The sequence below is a fragment of the Microcebus murinus genome, chromosome 2, assembly GCF_040939455.1.
Source record: "Microcebus murinus isolate Inina chromosome 2, M.murinus_Inina_mat1.0, whole genome shotgun sequence".
In the NCBI taxonomy this organism is placed as follows: Eukaryota; Metazoa; Chordata; class Mammalia; order Primates; family Cheirogaleidae; genus Microcebus; species Microcebus murinus.
In genome coordinates this window covers 40,461,051-40,474,548 of record NC_134105.1, presented here as the reverse complement: position 1 = coordinate 40,474,548, position 13,498 = coordinate 40,461,051, and the positions used below count along the sequence as shown (strand labels likewise).

General features: G+C 39.8%; 1 protein-coding gene across 3 annotated transcripts in view; it reads right to left on the bottom strand.

Moving 5' to 3' along the window:
* Window positions 1–294: 294 nt before the first annotated feature.
* SCP2 (sterol carrier protein 2) overlaps window positions 295–13,498 on the bottom strand; it is a 133,142-nt gene continuing 119,938 nt past the window's right edge. For 2 of the 3 annotated variants that reach the window (XM_075998446.1, XM_012776277.3), the window contains exons 14-16: window positions 12,418–12,547; window positions 3,897–3,976; window positions 295–1,149 (exon numbers count right to left, since the gene is read on the bottom strand). In XM_075998446.1, the coding sequence (XP_075854561.1) occupies window positions 1,054–1,149; window positions 3,897–3,976; window positions 12,418–12,547 (306 nt within the window). In that variant the 3' untranslated portion in view covers window positions 295–1,053. The remainder of the gene's footprint in view (window positions 1,150–3,896; window positions 3,977–12,417; window positions 12,548–13,498) is intronic. The other variant, XM_075998452.1, reaches the window with a different exon arrangement.

The following is a 13,498-nucleotide window of genomic DNA, read 5'->3' as shown; positions in this document are numbered from 1 at the left end:
TCCAGATAACATTCAGTTTGTAAATCCCCCAATGTTTCTCTTTATTCTCTACCATCTAGAAAATCTTGAGCAAAAAGAACATATACAATAAAAACAAAGGAAACCAGGAAGAGCTATTTTAATTTTCTATTAAACATTCTTCCAAAAGCATTATTTTATCCCATATCTTATAAGAAATAACATTAGTATTAGAAAAACTAGGAAAAAAGATAAATGCAGATAATTAAACTCACATGAAAAAGGAAAATTATAACAAAAGACTGAGAGCTTTATAAATTTAAATATGAGATATAATTTAAAAACTGTGCATCTCTAAGCAAACTTTATTTGTTAAGTTATTTTTTAACAACAGTGTTTTATGACTTTAATACACTAATTTTTTAAGAAGGAAACCCATTTTTAAAATATTTTAAAATATTTTTATTTTAAAAATAGGCCTGTGTTCAGTTACACATCCCCCCCTCCCAAGCTGTGATCATATTTCTTTTATTTTGATTTGGGAAGAAAATACTGTTTCTGATGGCAGGAAACGCAACATTTTTAAGTTTTTGTTTTTTTTTAATCCTGGTACAGAATTTTAAGAACTATTAATGAGAGATTGATTAAGGTCATTAAGTGCATAACGCTAATTACTGACTGGCTATTGGTATTGTTTCTTCCCTAGTTCTCTCCAAGGAAAACTCTTAAACTGAATTTTCAGTAGAATAATCCTTAAATATGCTTTATAAGCAAAATAAGAGCTTTTGTTTACATAATTTTTTGGATTTTACTGTTCCTAATTTTATTCTGAAACTCAATTTTACCCCAAACCATAATTACCATATTAACTTTGTAATGCATAGTTGAATGCAATTCAGCAAAGCAGTAGTACACCATCAGGCTCCATTCACCCAGAGCATAGGAAAAACAGGATTGGTCATACCCATTGAAAAACAAATCTATCTCACACAATTTGCCAATTTGTAGTCTCAGTCTAAATTCTGACAATGAAATATATGGATACATATCTATATATTTCATCTTGATTTTCAAAAGTAGTCAAAGGGAAGTTCTTCACAGCTTAGCTTTGGCTGGCTGAAGCTGAAGATTTTGTAACTTCATAGCCAGACCCATATTTCCAGTGATTTTCAATTTGCCCTGAAAGAAGGCCTGTGAACAAGAAAAAAGAAAACTCGTTACTTATTGGTTTTTGTTTTGAGATTGCTGATGTTTCTAGACTATTGACCTCTGAGATCATTTATTTATCCAGGTCACTTACCTTTCTCCAAAATGTGAAACTTGGCTTTCTGGAATAGATTTAGAACCAGATTCTTCAAAAGGAAGAATCTGTAAATGCATACTTTATATAGAACAATAGAAACGAGCAACTAAGGAACATCTTTCCCAAATGTCTTCTCTTAGAAATTGAGTCTGTGTTTGCCTGACTTCCTCAAAGGTGGTACATTTTCCAAATATTAGGCAAAATCAGTTCATACTAGACTGATTTGTTTAAAAACATTACATGTGGGTTACAAGTATGAACTGAAATTTTCAGTAGGCTGCTGGGAGAAAAAGCACACACAAAAAACACACTTAGAAATTCTTGGGATTCAATACGATGTGGATGAGATGCCACCAATTCCTTCCTTCCTTCCTTTTTTCCTTATCTACATAATAAAGGATTTATTTCTAGAGAGGACAGTCAGGCTGCTGAGACTGAAGAATCAAACCAATCTGAAGTGCAAAGCCACAATTTGTTCCACTTAACAACTGCCTGGGATTAGATCACATGATGTTTGCTAAATTTACCATGTAACAAAATCCCAGGAAAACTTAAGAGAAATAGCAAAATTGGGAATATAGTATGATTTCCCTGCCGTGGTCTCAGCATTTTAACTCAATTCTTAAAATAAAGAAGGGCTAGATGAAAAAAGTTTTTGGTAGTCTATCTTTTTAAGCGAGTACATTAAAAAGTTAGGAGATCTTCTACATCATCCGTGGGTATGCGCAGAGCTGTTTTTTCTAAGCCTATTGGTAAGGGTGACTAATTCCTTTCCCTCCCCCTTCCCCTGTCTGGACAAACTAAATATTTCCTTTCTATATGGCACAAAGCCTTCTGTCTGATGGCTTAAAGGTCAGGTGTCTCAGAACACAATATATTTAACATATGTTATTTAAAAATATGGACCGGTAGTACGAGAGAAACTCACCATCTTTCCCTTTTAAGTTAAAAGAGAAAATGAGTTTTATTTACTAATAATAGAGAAAACATGAAACTTCACCCTTTAGAGAATCCAAAAGTAAGGATCATTTTAATCTGGCCCTTAGGTATTCTTCATGTGTGATTTCTATCGGAGAGCACACTGCCTTGTTTCAACTGTAGCCAAACACTGAAATTAGACTTTCCACTGCATTTAACGATTTCCAGTCAAATCCTCTACTGAACATAAGGGAAGGCCATTAGCACATTAATAGAAAAGTCTGCCATTTTTATCTTTCATTCCTTTGGGTGTTAGCAGGTGCTGAAGAAAAATAAGCTGACACCTCACCCCCCAGAACGGGCAGTACATAGATCAATTGAGAGAGAACAAAGGCAGCTGATGTGTGAAGTCTGAGCACCCCGCCAAAGCTGTGCATGGTGTGTGCAGTGGGTGGGAAGGAGGATGACAGCCAGCTCCTATACTGGTGGCCTCTCTTCTGTCCAGATTTCTGGAGCAGGCTCAGTGGGTGGAAATGTCAGTGCCAATGGTGTGTACTCAGCTAAAACATCACAGACGCAAATCTCTCCCTTGTCCTGGTATCCACTGAAATATGCTTAGTTACTTAGGAAAAGCATTGTAAAAAGGAATGCAAGTAGAAGTCAGATTTAGTTGTTTTATCCAATTTGCGAATTACCAAAGATCCACAGGAATAAGACCTGAAACAAATCTGGCTAAGGAAACAAAAACTTGTTACAATGGAAAGAAACATCTTAGTTTCTTTTTTGTTAATGGAGAGCTCAGTATATCAAGTTGACAGAAGACTCACTATTATAAAGTCCATTCAACACTGTGCAACTAAAGAGTATAAGAAAACACTAATAATTTGGGGATCAGAAAAATCTATGCAAGGCATAAATACATTTTGCAAAATATAATTTAGTCCAACAACTATTTATGGAAATCCTAAAAACATCACATATTATGCTAAACTCTGGAAACACAAAAATGAGTAAGATATGGTTTGATCCTTTGAGACACTCCCAATCAAAGGGGGAAGGGAGAGGCACATTATATCTATTGTAAAACAGCAGGCACTAAGCTAACTGTCCAGCAAGTGGCTCAGAAGAGGGACTGACTCCCCAACAGCTTTGAAGGAGGGCCTCGGAGATCATATCTGTGCTAATTCTGAAGGACAGGGAGTTTGTCAGGGAAGACAGCTTAAGTCAAAAGAAGAGCATGAGCAAGGACACAGAATGTAAAAGGTGGTGCCTTTGTTCACGCCATCCCCCTCTACCTGGAGCACTTGTACTCTCTACCTGGGCACCCAGCTCAAGTGCTGCTTCCTCTGTGAGGCTCTCCCCGATGGCCTGGGGAGACAGGGCTGCTTCTTCCTCCATCCTTCACTGACCACAAGCCAGGTGTGGCACCTTCAATCCTTGGCTGCACTTACTCTTTTACAAGATCTGTCTCGTATCATACTGTGGATGCCTTGAGCGTAGGAACTATTTCTTGTTCATCTGGGCACTCCAGCACACAGGACAGTGCCTAGCACATAGCTTGCTCCACAAATGTCTGTCATTTATTAGGTGAATATTTTGGGGAACGCTGAGTTTTGTGGGTCTCATCATGGTGCACTTTAGAGTATGAGGCAGGAGATGAAGTAGAAAGGGCTAAAAGACCCATGTGCTAGCAGGATATAAATTCTATCATACTTACCGATTGAGGATTCATTTTACCAGTCATTAAAGCCAGTAAGTCGGAGTCAGCCATTGTGATCGTGCAGTCAGCCTTCTTATCTAAAACAGAGATATATAGCAGAAGGAAAGAGAAAAGAAGGAGTGTTCAGTTTCACATAGACATTTTGGTGAAGAGCCACTGACTGTAATAGAATCACACCCAGTACTGAGGCACTGTGGGGCAATGGGCACTCACATACACTCATATGGCAGCCTGGTTAAATGTGACATAGACAATAAGCAACCTTGACATTTAATCAGAGGGAACTGATTAAATAAATTATGGTATGTTCATATAATGAGATACAATGTAGCCATTATAAGAAATGATGTGGTTCTATACTTACTGACGTGAAAAATATTCATGCTATATTGTTTATGATATTGTTATATAAGCCAGTTACAAAATAAACTGTATGATCCCATTTTTGCTGAACAAATATTCAATTATGTAAGTACAGAAAAAAATCTATAAACTTAGACACCAATATATTACAAATAGTTATTGTGGCAAACAGACTCTAAGGTGACACCCTGCCCTCTGCCCCCTGGTGTACATGCCTTTAAATTAAATTCCCTTCCCTCAGTGTCAGCAGGACTGTGAGTTGCTTCTAGCTAACAGAATATAGCAAAAGTGACTATATGTCGTTCCTGAGATTTTGTTATGTTATATACACCTTGCTAGCAGACTCACTCTCACTGCCCTCCTGGCTTTGAAAAAGCTAGTTGTTATTAACAGCCGTATAAAAGATCTCTAAATGGCCCCAAAACACATGAAACACTGTTTAACTTCTTTAGTCTTCAGAAAATGCAAATAGGCCAGGCTTGGTGGCTCACGCCTGTAATTCTAGCACTCTGGGAGGCCGAGGAAGGAGGATTGCTCAAGGTCAGGAGTTCGAAACCAGCCTGAGCAAGAATGAGACCCCGTCTCTACTATAAATAGAAAGAAATTAATTGACCAACTAATATATATAGAAAAAATTAGCCAGGCATGGTGGCGTATGCCTGTAGTCCCAGCTACTCGGGAGGCTGAGGCAGCAGGATTGCTTGAGCCCAGGAGTTTGAGGTTGCTGTGAGCTAGGCTGACGCCACGGCACTCACTCTAGCCTAGACAACAAAGTAAGAGTCTGTCTCAAAAAAAAAAAAAAAGAAAGAAGGAAGGAAAGGAAGGAAAGGAAGGGAGGGAGGGAGGGAGGGAGGGAGGGAAAGAGAGAGAGAGAGAGAGAGAGAGAGAGAGAGAGAGAGAGAGAGAGAGAGAGAGAGAGAAAGAATAAAACAGTGATGAGATGCCACATACCTACTAGAATGAATGGCTGAATTTTTTAAAAAAGACAATATGCAGTGCTACTGAGGATGCAGAGCAACTGAGAGGTCAACAAAACACTAGAAGGACTGTGAAACAGTGTAGCTACTTCGGAAAACAGTTTGGAAATCTCACATAAAGCTAAACAAAGGCCATAGGTAGCAGCTCACACCTGTAATCCTAGCACTTTGGGAGGCCAAGACGGGAGGATTGCTGAGGCCAGGAGTTTAAGACCATCCTGGACAACATAGTAAGAATCTGTCTCTACAAGAAATACCAAAAAAAAAAAAATTTTTTTAAACACACACATACCATATGAACTAGCAATCCCACTTTTAGGTATTTACCCAAGAAAAATGAAAACATATGTCCACATATGTATGCGAATACTTACAGTAGCTTTATTCATCATTGCCCAAAGCTGGAAAAATCTCAAATGTGCATCAACTGGTGAGGGGATAAACCACTCAGCAAAAGAACAAACTACTGATGATACATGCAACAACATGAATGATACTTCTCAGTGAAAGAAAAAGGCTCAAAATGCTGCATATTGTATAATTCTATTTGTATGACTTTCTGGGAAGGCAAAACTACAGGGACAGAAATCAAATTAGTGGTTGCCAGGGCCTGAGGGTGGGAGAAGAAGCTTGACTACAAAGAGACATAAGGACACTTTCTGGAGTGGTAGAAATAAATAGTCAATGTTTTTATTTTTGGTGGTGGTTACACAACTGTATGCATTTGTCTAAATTCATAGAACTGTACATCTAAAAGGGTATATTTTATTTTATATAAATTGTACCTCAATAAACATGACTTAATAAAAACTGACAGTACCAAGCACTGTCAAAAATGTAGAGCAACTGAAACTCTCATATAATGTGGAAGGGAATGTAAAATAGTACATCCACATCAAAACCCTGTTTGGCTATTCTGTACCTTATGACCTAGAATTTCCATGCTGGGTATGCACCCAGTGGAAATGAGTACAATACAAATGTCCACTAAAAGGCATGTATAAGAACATTTATGACGGCTTTATTTGTAAGGCCCTAAAATGGAAACAATGCAAAGATACATCAACCACATCATGAATAAATTCTGGGGTATTCACATAGTAAAAACCAACTATTGCCACATGCAACAATATGAATGAATCTTACACTGCTGAACAAAAGAAGCCAGACCTAAAAAAAAAGTAAATTTTGTTGTCTAATGGTTCTATTTGTATGTATTTCCAAAATAAATAAAATCAATCTATGGTGATAGGAATTGGAATAGGGGTTCCTTCTGGGGATGGATAGTGATGGGAAGGGGCATGAGGGGGGCTTCAGGAGTGCTGGCAACATTCTGCACTTTGATCTGGGAGGTGTGTGCATTTGTAAACATTCATCAAATGGTATACTTCAGATTTGTGCCCTTTACTATGGCCTAGACTTCAATAAAAATTTTGCAAAAACAAAAACAAAAAAACAGGTGGTGGGTTAGATATGGTCCATAAGCCATACTTTGCCAACTCCTGACTGGTAGAATTATGGGACAGTGATTTTTTTCATTTTATTTCTCTATCATTTCTAATTTTTTCCATCAAGTGCATTTAAATAATACAAAGTTTTAAAATATTACTTTTAGTATCATCAAAGTAAAATGATAGGAAAAGACTGGACAACAAAGACTAATGTCTCATTGGTAAATTAGCCATATCTATATTGGGCAAATGAGAGGTTTTAAGTACAAAAGGAAAAATTCACCAAGAAATCACGTTTTTTCAGCCAGTCAATGTTTTAGGCAATCAATTACTATAACAATAGTACTCTCACAGTTGGCTTCTACTCTCATTAAGAAATAATTCAAATTAAAGTTGACCTTTCCCTAGAAACCAAGTCATTTTCTCTTTTCATTCACTGCACTTATCTGAAACTACCTTATTTACATATGTGTTTTCTATCTGTCTGTGCCCAATAGACAGGGGCTCTTGTCAGTCTTGTTCACTGCTACATCTGAAGGCCCTTGACGAGTGCTTGACATATAAAGGGCAATCAATAAATACCTGTTGAATAAATTAATAGAGTATATGGAGTTCAAAAGATGATCAAATTAAGGCATAACAGCGAATCAGATAATCTGTGCCTTAATAGAAGAGATAAAAGTAAACTGTTAAAGCATAGCATATTATTAAATAAATAAAATAAGATAGGGCCGGCGCAGTGGCTCATGCCTGTAATCCTAGCACTCTGGGAGGCCGAGGCGGGCGGATTGCTCCAGATTAGGAGTTCGAAACCAGCCTGAGCAAGAGCGAGACCCCGTCTCTACTATAAATAGAAAGAAACTAATTGGCCAACTAATATATAGAGAAAAAATTAGCCGGGCATGGTGGCGCATGCCTGTAGTCCCAGCTACTCGGGAGGCTGAGGCAGAAGGATTGCTTGAGCCCAGGAGACTGAGGTTGCTGTGAGCTAGGCTGACACCACGGCACTCACTCTAGTCTGGGCAACAAAGTGAGACTTTGTCTCAAAAAATAATAATAATAAAAAATAAGATAGGAAAGAAGTTATTATGTGTCTTATAACTCAGGGAATAGCCCCTAAAAAAACTAAGATTCAATAGTCATTCTAACTTAGCTGCTAACAAATTTTTCTCTTATTACGGGGAAAAAAGGTCTGAATCCTTAAAAATGAAGAAATTTATAGTCTAGAAAAAAATCCAGTTCTACTGTAGATACAGAACATCAAAGAGCAAAGAGAAACAGCTAACAAACTGAGATAGCTGGACCTGATCCTAATATTCCAAGAAAGGACTCTTAGTCATTGGACAACGAGGAAGTAAAATCTACTATTGCTGCTGCTGTAATATCAGTATTTACTGAGCTCTCACTGTGCTGAGCATTTCACACACCTGGTCTCCCTTGATCTTTATAACAATCCTATGAGGTCAGAGAGATCAAATAATTTGCCCAAGGTCAGAGCTAGTAAGTGGCTGAGATAGGTCTGAATGCAGATTCCTGTTGCCAAAGCTAATACTCCCAGTTCTTATGCTTTACTGCTTCCTCTTGTTATAGGAAGAATGCAAACATTCGTGGGCCTTCACCAATCATCGGCATCTGATGAATCCCAGATTCTTTCCCAGTTCCCCAAGTCCTTTTGAGGAGCTTAGACAAGACTATGTGTCCAAGCAAAACTTATGTTTAATATATGGGTTGGGGAAGAAGCAATGATTTACCGAGCACTTACAATCCAGGTGTTTTATATACCTTATCTCATTTAATCCCTACAACAGCTCTGTGGAAAGGCTATGTTTTTTCTACTGTACCTTGGGGATGGGAGATCCTGAGGCTTTCTGTATCATGTTGCTTAATAAAGGGATAGGGTTGAGAACTCTAGTGCTGGGAGGGCAGAATAAAGGAATGAAGGAGTAATATGTCATGTTAGATTAATCAAAGTTGGCTTCCTGGAGGTATGCTATGTGAGTCCTTTCAAAGGAAAGGAGGGAGGGGCAGAACTCATGGAGAAGATACTAAAAGGTACCCAGGCAGCAAGAAAAGATGATGAAAAATGCACAAAATCTAAACGTCCTTAATATAATCATCCATATAATCATTTAGAAGCTCTTAGAATACAAGCAAATGAAATATATTTAAGTAAATCTTACTTCATTAATAAAAGTAAACCTCCTAACACTATGTACATACCAAAAGGACTAGCAATTCTTAAGATGCCAGTTCAAACTAGGACAGGTTATTAATGCTTTAACATAGCTAATCTCTAACAAATGGCCATTTGTTGGTTGATGTAAAAGGAGCTGGCAATTTCCAGTGGTGGCTTTTACTGGGTAAGTCCATATTTCAGCACCACTCCTGGCTGCCAACAAGTGTCGGTTTCAGCAGAAATTGCCCTGCCCCAGGGTAAGATCCCTTCAGATCTGGGATGGGGCACCTGAAGCAGGGGAAGCACACAGCCTGAGCCTATCTGGAGGAAACACAGCTTCTTAAAAATCATTCAACAGCTTTCCATAACCATATTATCTTTTGTGACAAAACAAATAACAACAAAACAGGAGAAAAAGGAGACTTTTTTTTTTTTAAATCACCTTAACATCTGTCTGGGAACATCAGAATATGAATGTAACCTTTTAGTCATTAAAAAAATTGGCACTACTATAATTCCCAAAGTTCTATTTCTAAAAGCTGGAATCTAGATGAAGCCTTAAGCTTTTCTTCCTATACCACCTTAGAGTGGCAGCTCATAGAATACAAAGTTATAGTCATTTTTCTGCCCATTCATTTGGGAAGGAAGAAGAAAAGACTGTATAATTTAGTAACCTTCTACAACGAAGCCTTGCTACCCACACTGATGGATGCCCTGACCACTGCTCAGCTTTTCCTTCATTAACTTCTCTCACTTTGTTGCCTAGGCTAGAGTGAGTGCCGTGGTGTCAGCCTAGCTCACAGCAACCTCAAACTCCTGGGCTCAAGCAATCCTGCTGCCTCAGCCTCGAGAGCAGCTGGGACTACAGGCATGGGCCACCATGCCCGGCTAATTTTTTCTATATATATATATATATATATATATATATATATATTAATTGGCCAATTAATTTCTTTCTATTTATAGTAGAGACGGGGTCTCGCTCTTGCTCAGGCTGGTTTCGAACTCCTGACCTCGAGCAATCAATCCGCCTGCCTTGGCCTCCCAGAGTGCTAGGATTACAGGAGTGAGCCACTGTGCCAGGCCGAAACTCCACCACCTTTGACAGGCCTCCTCCTTCCATGCTCCCCAGTCCCATCATCTTCACCTCCAAGATCTCTGGCATCTACTCTAACAACACTCACTTCTCTCACTGCCAACACTCAGGCTGGCCAACCTCTCTGCTCACTTAGTGGCAACATCCATCCTCCTAATTGCTCCCTCTGCCCCCAACCTCTCCCTTTGCAATACATCAGGTCTAAGGCACCAGCTTCATTCTCTAAAATAAAGCTTTGATTTTCACTTTCCACTTACAAAGCTTTAATGGATTGATTATACCCCATATAACTTTCAAAGTTCTTATCATGGTATTTTAAACCTTCTAAAATCTGGTCCCCCTCTATCATATTTCTAAATTACACCAGGCTCTCTCCAACAAGAGAAATTTAACAATACAACCTAGCTATATTGTATTGTTAACTGGTAAATACTGAATGCTTACTAAGTGCCATTTGTTCATTCTGGTGTTAATTTCTAAATTACTTATTTTTTGAAGACCTTCTACTGTGTCAGGTACTATTCTAGGCACTGGGAATGCAGCAGAAAACCTGACAGGCAAAAAGGTCTTCCTTCATAGAGCTTATAATGCAAGCAGGGGATATAGACAATAAGCAGATAAACAAAACATTACATGGCACATCAGACAGTGACAAGTGCTATGAAGAAAAATAAGGCAGAAAACAACAATAGGTAATGGTAATGGGGATTTGATTTTTAAAAGGGTGTTTAGGGAAGGGCTCACTGAGAAGGTAGCATTTGGTCAAAGATGCAAAGAAGGCCGGGCGCGGTGGCTCACGCCTGTAATCCTAGCTCTCTGGGAGGCCGAGGCGGGCGGATTGCTCGAGGTTGGGAGTTCGAAACCAGCCTGAGCAAGAGTGAGACCCCATCTCTACTATAAATAGAAAGAAACTAATTGGCCAACTAATATATATATAGAAAAAAAAAAAATTAGCCGGGCATGGTGGCTCATGCCTGTAGTCCCAGCTACTTGGGAGGCTGAGACAGAAGGACCGCTTGAGCCCAGGAGTTTGAGGTTGCTGTGAGCTAGGCTGACGCCACGGCACTCACTCTAGCCTAGGCAACAAAGCAAGACTCTGTCTCAAAAAAAAAAAAAAAAAGATGCAAAGAAAACAGAGGAATAAGCCATAAGGATATCTGGAGGAAGACAATTCCAGGCAGAGGGAACAGAGAGTAGAAAGCCCCCAAACTGAGGGCATCCCACGTTCACCCAAGCAACAGCAAGGAGGCCGTGTTACTTGAACAAAATGAGAGAGAAAGCAGTAAGACAGAGGAAACTGGGGCCAGTCACGCTGTGCCATTGTATGAGCTCTGCTTTCATGTGGAGTGACCTGAAGTCCAATGGAAGAGGGTTTTAAACAGAGACGGTAACAATCTGACTTAAGTTTTAAAATGATCACTCTGCCTGGTGTGTGGACAAGAACCTGCAAGGGACAAAGAAGAGGCCAGCAAAAAAAATGATGCTGGCCTAAACTAGGGTGGTGGTGGTGACAGAAGACAGGATGACTGTGGAGTATGAGGAAAAAGAGGTCCCAAGGATCACTTCGAGGTTTTTGGACAGAGGAACCGGTAGGATACAGGAGCAGTTTACCAAGAAGGAAAAGACAACAGGAGGAGTACATACCTACAGGGGAGAAGGAAGAGTTCAGTTTCACACATGTTTGCTTTGAGATATCTATTTGAGGCCAAGTAAACTTGTCAATTAAGCAGCTAGATATACACCTTGGAGTTCAGAAGACATAAATCATGAGACTAGATGAGATCCCCAGGGAGTGAATGCATATATAACTGAGCCTTGGGACACTCCAGTGTTTAGAAAACCTGAAAGTCTAATGTTATGAGGGCTGGGAATTAACCCCTGAATTTAACAATGTGGTAATTACTGGCGACCTTGACAAGAACAGTTTGGGGATAGTGATGAAGACAAAAGGTGATTGACGTGGGTTCAAGACAGATTTGGATGAGAGGATCTGGCAATACTGAGTACAGATAGACAGGTCTTCTGAAGCCATATAACCATGTGCTGGACTGTGTGCTTTCCAGGTTAATTAAGAGAGAATTCTCTTAATGCTCACAACAACCCTATGAAAGAGGTACCATTTATTAACTCCATTTACAGATGAGAAAGTCAAGTCTCAGAGAAGTTAAATAACTTGTTCAAGGTCAGAATCTATGAGTGGTAGGGCCAGGACCCCTACCCAAGTTTGTCTAATTCCAAAGCCCAAGAGTGGCCACTCTGTGATGGAACCTCCAAATCTCTGGGAGGAGGTAGCTTTGAACTATTCCTGCTCCCTGAGATTCACTGGTTCTTTAACAAGGTCCTGCACCTCTAAAGCGGGCCCTTTCAGGAAAAGCAAAGCAGACCCCATTTTCCCAGCTGACAGCCTTTGTAAACTTGTCAGCACTCCTATAAATGCAGTCACTACTGCACTAACCTGAGTTAGGAAGCACTGATCCTTTGCCGTTCTTCACATCTACCACCCAGGTGGCTTCTTTACCCCCAGGGCCATCCTTCACCTTGAAGGCAAAAATACCACCAATTTTCTTCACAAACTGTTCCCCTTCCTGGAAAGAAAAATAACACTGGGAGTTACAATAAGTCCATTTCTTTGGCTTTCTCCCCAAGCAAATTAATTTTAAATAGATACATGATGTGAGCAGCTAGACCAGAGGGCAGTCCCCAAGGTCCCTTAGGATCTTTTACCCAGAAATGTCTGAAAGGCAACAACTCCCACATCTGCCAAATCTTTTATTTAAAATGGCTTTTATTTTTTCGCTTTTTTTGAGACAGAGTCTCACTCCTGTTGCCGGGCTAGAGTGCCATGGCGTCAGCTTAGCTCACAGAAACCTCAAACTCCTGGGCTCAAGCAATCCTCCTGCCTCAGCCTCCCGAGCAGCTGGGACTACAGGCATGCACCAACAAGCCCAGATAATTTTTTCTATATATATTAGTTGGCCAATTAATTTCTTTCTATTTATAGTAGATACGGGATCTTGCTCTTGCTCAGGCTGGTTTCGAACTCAGACCTTGAGCAATCCTCCTGCCTCGCCCTCCCAGAGTGCTAGGATTACAGGCGTGAGCCACCACGCCCAGCTGCTCTGGCTGGTTTTGAACTCCTGACCTTGAGCAATCCACCCGCCTCCCCTCTCAGAGTGGTAGGATTACAGGCGTGAGCCACCACACCCAGCCTAACAAGGCTTTTCAGTACAACTGGTGAAAGGGAAGTGAGGATGGGGGATGCATGGCAACATTTTCTCCCAAAATAGCCTTCATATGTCTCAAAAATTTGGAATGGATTTACTCTGGCTTCTCAAAATGGAAGAATCTTCAGCCCTCCTCCCCCATTATGCAGGTAAATTCCTCTACATATATTTTTGAGTCCTTGAAACTTAAAGACAAGTGGTTCTGAAATCAATGCCTTTTTTTTTACTCAACCCATTTTCTGTACAAGTAATATACTATCCATCGCTTACTTTTGGATCTTAGGTAATGAAGCTGGCCTAAACATAGAAAAC